We start from the raw sequence: 6,000 nt of genomic DNA, 5'->3' as shown, positions 1-6,000 counted from the left end.
TCCAGTGACACATCTTTCCTTCAGCCTCTTCAGTCCCAGTCTCTATGTTTCCAGCAGTGTCTTTCATCACATAACCTACCAGTACGTGCCAGAGGGTCACATGATGTGAGTTACTACTGGAGCCACAGAGACAGGACCCTGAGATGAAAAAGAAGGAAGAAGTGAGCTGGAGTGCGGAGAGGTGGCTTACCCCTCTCCACAGGCTGTGTTCCACTTTATATTCTGCAGTTCAAGAGCCTTCTACGGCTCTCCAGGAGCCTATCTGTAAGGGCTGGGACCTGCTACTGGTGTTATGCGTCAATCACAAAGCACTCACGCCCTTTCAACTGATAAACTGGCAGGTGAGCAGGCCATCATTTCTTTGCTCTGCCTGGTGCTCCGTATGGTTTTAACCCGGCTCTGAATCAGGAAGGACTTCCATTGGGTTACCATGGAGAGGAAAAGTCTAAAAGGAAAGATCTTTACCTGACAGACAATAGATCTGAGCTGTGCTGGGGGTGTCAGAATAGCTTCGGCTGATCTCTACTGTATCATAACTGGACAGAGAAGAGTCTGTAGTCACTGAACTGTAATCCAGGAGTATCCAGTCATCCAACGGCACTGCAATGGAGCAGAGGAAACATATACGTCATACAACCATTTATAAATGTCACGCGATCAATAGCAAGATGGAGGAGATGACTATTGATTTTAGCCCGTTACAAAACAGTGAACAGTGTCGTTGGTGCACCTGCCCCCGTGCACCACATGCCCGCGACCCATCCACAGGCCACGCAGCACTGCACAGTGCGGCGATACACACACACGCATGGATGCAGAAACAAGGGATTTTAGTAAAGAGGAACTTCAGCCAAAACAAACATACTGTTATTAAGTTACATTAGTTATGTTAATTAAAATAGATAGGTAATATAATCTCTTACCCACCCTGTTTTAAAAGAACAAGCAAGTGTTTGTGATTTCATGGGGGCAGTCATCTTTTTGGTTGAAAGGAGGTGACAGGGAGCATGAGACACAGTTCCAGCTGTCTTGTGTCCTGATCACCCCTCCCAGTTGCTAAGCAACAAGAACAACAACATCAGAAATCCCATCATGCTTTGCACAGCATCAGGGGGGAAATGCCAGGGCAGTTTTCTTTGATGAGGCAGAGCTTAGCTTCTAAGCAGCTAAAAATAAAGCTTGGTTATGAAAAACAAAGTTCTGATGCTGTGAAACTGTTAAAGAAACACCATGCCTTTTCAGTGCTGCTGAGATTTTTAGTGTGGAGGTTCACTTTAAGTAGGATTCTTAAACTTTATTTATAAAGTGCTACGTTATTTTGCAGTGTTGCACAATAGATAGGGGAGACATTACAGCATTCAACAATGGTATACAAAATAGTGATGCAACAATGTAGGGATACGTATAGCAGACGAGTCACTGAGTCCATATGGAGGCGGAGAAGAAGACTCATCTTCAGTCACTCAGGAAACTGACAGCTGAGGTGACTCCGGACCCTTCTTATATACCCCTCACCTGTCTGCTATTTCCTGGTGCAACTTAGCAACGGCATAACCTTCAGCCAGCAACAGGCCACAGCCAAACCGCTGTGATTACCGCTAACTGCCTCACATGACAGAGGCAAGATTGAATACCTCAAAACAGACACAGTCCCATGCGGTGCCCTCTTTATTATCCATTCCACCATCACTATAAATAAAGGACAGGCTAAGGCGGGTCTGTGTGACTTTGTGCCGCTGAGACAATATTTCAGAGGAAGCACTTGTCCCAGCTGTGTAAACCTGCGGTGAAGCCAAAAGGTAAAACGGTAGCTGGTCGCTCCTAAACATCTATTTATTCAGAAATAACTTACAAACATATGATTGTGTGCGTATAATTACAGAAGCCAGCACTGCTGGTATGTCAGAAGATTATAGTTGTCACTAACTTTACTTCACTCTTCCGCTCAACCAACCAGCTCATTACGTGCCATTTATAGGCCCTGCTGAGGAGGGCGGAGGCCAAACATCTGGGACCCGCTAGATTTCCATGGAACTGAAGACAACACCTGGATAAAACCTAACTAGATTATCTACAGAATAAATAAAGGACACAGGACACTCCAGGCTGGCATTTAATAGGCCGTGGCCAACTTTATTGATAAAGACAATAAATTAATAAATTAGTTGAGGTCCAAAATAACTCAATAAGAGATAACTTTATTATTTAAAATGAAACATAAAATCACTCATAAACTGATCCACCAATACGGTTCGGATCACAACAATACTGAAACAACCAGTAGGACCCCAACGAGTAGATCCCTCAACGCCTCCAGGCGTAATGTTGACCAATAAAGTTTTGACCACGACGATCTCTTCTTAGCGAATAGGGAGTGGCGGGAGGGGAGCTCGCCCAGCCGCTTCTGGAACAAAGGCAGTTTAAACCTGCCAACGGACCTACTTATATACACCTTAGATGCCTGCCATTGGTTGTTGCAACAATGTTTGACCCTAGCAACACCTGGCAGAGTTCACCTCACACCTGTGCCGACCAATCAACCCCTTTAGCGTAACACCACCTTTATGCAGTGAAATGACAGCCAATCAAGATCCCTGCTACCTCAGAGAGGGAAAACCAACTAACTCACTAAGCTTATCCCCGGTTGCCACAGTTCCATGTAGGGCCTATATTACATATTGCGGCCCTTCTCATGGAACTGAAGACAACACCTGGATAAAACCTAACTAGATTATCTACAGAATAAATAAAGGACACAGGACACTCCAGGCTGGCATTTAATAGGCCGTGGCCAACTTTATTGATAAAGACAATAAATTAATAAATTAGTTGAGGTCCAAAATAACTCAATAAGAGATAACTTTATTATTTAAAATGAAACATAAAATCACTCATAAACTGATCCACCAATACGGTTCGGATCACAACAATACTGAAACAACCAGTAGGACCCCACCAGCCAGGCTATACTAGCCTGGCACCCCACCACCAACAGCCTTTTCAATGCAGCACTGGAGGTCTAAATTAAAAATATCTAATCCCACATCACTAAGATGCACCCAATCCTGTCTATAAAGACCCTGAGGGCCTCCCTCCAAATCCACATGCCTGAAAGAAAATCCTCCAATTTCTGGCAAAAATTTCTCCAATTTATGGTTTAACCGACGCCTGACCTTTTCGCAGGGAAAAAGGTCAGCCGTCCGCAACCACAACCAACGAGGGACAATTTCGGAAAAAACGATTACTGTTTTTGATAAAAAGGCATGGAAAACGGAGAGATCATCTCGAATGTTGAAATAAAGTTCCAGGGATTTCATTTTACCTATGTCGTTACCGCCTAAGTGCACGATTAAAACATCCGGGGAAGGCCATACCAACATTAAATCATACATAACATTTTTAAATTGTGACCAAACCATTCCTCTCACCCCATGCCAATAGATGTCATACTCAGCTGGATCCATGTTTAACCACTTCAGCCTACAGCTTCGAAAATCTTATGCATCCAAGCAATGTTCACCTCCCATTCATTCGCTAATAACTTTATCGCTACTTATCAAAATTAATTGATCTATATCTCGTTTTTTCCGCCACTAATTAGGCTTTCTTTAGGTAGTACATTTTGCTAAGAGCCACTTTACTGTAAATACATTTTAACAGGAAGATTAAGATAGAAATGGAAAAAAAACATTATTTCTCAGTTTTTAGCCATTATAGTTTAAAATTAATACATGCTACAGTAATTAAAACCCATGCATTTTATGTGCCCATTTGTCCCGCTTATTACACCATTTAAATTACGTCCCTATCACAATTTATGGCGCCGATATTTTATTTAGAAATAAAGGTGCATTTTTTCAATTTGCGTCGATCACTATTTACAAGCTTATAATTTTAAAAAATGTAATAAGATACTCTCTTGACATGTATATTTAAAAAGTTCAGACCCTTAGGTAACTATTTATGTAGTTGTTTTTTTTTTAATTGTAATTTTTTTTAATACAAAAATGTATTTGGGTAATTTTAGTTTGGGAGGTAAATAGCCAATTTTAGATGTAAAATAATGTATTTTTTATTCAATACAGGTATGTGGGTGCAGTTTACTATTTGGCCACAAGATGGCCACATTCAAAAAGTTCCTAGATGCGAACGATGTCGCATCTAGGAACTAAAATGAAGAGAAGTTGTTTCCTGGGGGCAGAAATACCACGCTCTCTGATGAGAAAGCGTCGGTATTTCTGCCGGGGACTTGGATCGGTGAATGGGAATTATATTCCCATTCACTGATCGGGGGGGCAGCGGGAGGCAGCGGGGGCGCGCGCGGGCGCGCGCCCGATCGCGCGCAACACACGGCTGCAGCACCACTGCCTATCTGGACGGATATATGCGTCCAGATATGGCGAAGTGGTTAAGTTAGTCGAATAGCATCTTCGATAAGCTCTGTTATGTGCCCAAAAAACATAAGAGTGGCCTATTATCCACACCACTTTCTTTGTACCTGAAAAATAAAAACCATATTAAGGACGAATGTAAAACTTGAAAGCTCCCGACTTCCATCTCCCAACCTTCTTGATTATGCTGTCAGAAAGGCCCAACCTGGCCGCTTCTGTAGCCGCCCCTATGCGGAAAGAATGAGACGTTAGCCTGAACCCTTCCAAACCAGCAGCGCGGGAGCAAAGCCTCAGTACTGAATTAAATTGAAAGATAGATAATGAGGAGCTATTCTCATGCTGTAAGAGCGAACCCGGTGCGGGACCTCTTACTGCCAGGAAATTAACTAAGTTCTGCAAAGGGCATAATTTGTGACCCACCCAAGAATTCAATTCAATGAAAACCCCTTTGCCTAATTGGTCAGTTTTGGAAGACTGGAGAAAAATCTTTACTTTTGAAGGGGTAACAGTCACATTCTCATATAGCAAACCCCCGCCCCCGGAGGAGCTACGAGAAATAAGTTCGGAGACCCGGAAGGCTGCAAAAAACATTAACGTAAAAGCGCAACGAAAAAGTAATGACTCAAAATTAGAAAAACAAACGCTACCTACAGCTTCCCAAATATAAGCCAACATCTCCAAGGATATAGGCTGCCTACTGTCAGGTTTAAAAGAAAAACGCCTATGACCTTTTAACATTTGCCTAACCGAGAAGTAGGAATTACAAGCCGGCAAATTCTTGAGTTTCATAAAAAAGGAAATACCCGCCAAGGATTTGACAATATGAGAATGTGACTGGCCCATTTTTATGCAGGAGGATACATATTGTAGTACAACCCCTTCTGACATGTGATTTTCATTCAAACCTAGCAACTGCACAAAATTAATCCATTTTTCCCATGCGACTGAGTAAGACCTCCAGGTCGCAACAGAAACTGATTGACGAATTCTGTCTCTAATTAATCCCATATCAAGTTCCACAGGAAAACTGGCACTTCCTCTCCTTTGAGTCGCGCTGAAGGGGCCAATGACCAGAATCTCTCCATCTGAAATCGGGAGAGAGCATCCGCAATGACATTCGTTATACCTGGGACATGTTGAGCTTTCAACCAAATATTAAATTTAAGAGTGTATAAAACTAATAACCTTAACAATTTAACAACAATGGGTGATTTTGAAGAAAGGCAATTGACGGCATAAACGACTCCTTTGTTGTCAGATTGTACAACAATTCTTTTGCCCTTAAGTTGACCTCCCCAGATATATAAGGCCACTACAACTGGGAATAACTCTAACAAGACAATGTTTCCCGTCACCTCCTTTTGACGCCATTCCGCAGGCCACCTAGCAGCAAACCATCTGTCATTAAAAAATGCACCGCAGCCGACACTGCCGGATGCATCAGTGAAAAAATTTAGCTCTGAGTTTGTTTGGAACGCATCCTGCCATAAAGAACGGCCATTATAGCTATTTAAGAATTCGGCCCATACTAAAAGATCTGCTTTCAATTCAGAAGTTAGCCTAACATGTGAATAAGGTGACTTTAAACCCTTAATGGACATGGCCAAAC

General features: G+C 42.4%; 1 protein-coding gene across 2 annotated transcripts in view; it reads right to left on the bottom strand.

Moving 5' to 3' along the window:
• Positions 1–6,000, bottom strand: part of TG (thyroglobulin) — a 329,528-nt gene that overhangs the window by 137,123 nt on the left and 186,405 nt on the right. For both annotated transcript variants that reach the window (XM_068238045.1, XM_068238046.1), the window contains one exon: positions 466–600. In XM_068238045.1, coding sequence (XP_068094146.1) covers positions 466–600 — 135 coding nt within the window. The remainder of the gene's footprint in view (positions 1–465; positions 601–6,000) is intronic.

The sequence above is a fragment of the Hyperolius riggenbachi genome, chromosome 5, assembly GCF_040937935.1.
Source record: "Hyperolius riggenbachi isolate aHypRig1 chromosome 5, aHypRig1.pri, whole genome shotgun sequence".
Taxonomy (NCBI): Eukaryota; Metazoa; Chordata; class Amphibia; order Anura; family Hyperoliidae; genus Hyperolius; species Hyperolius riggenbachi.
Note: the sequence above shows the minus strand (reverse complement) of the source record. Positions and strands in the feature narration are given on the sequence as shown.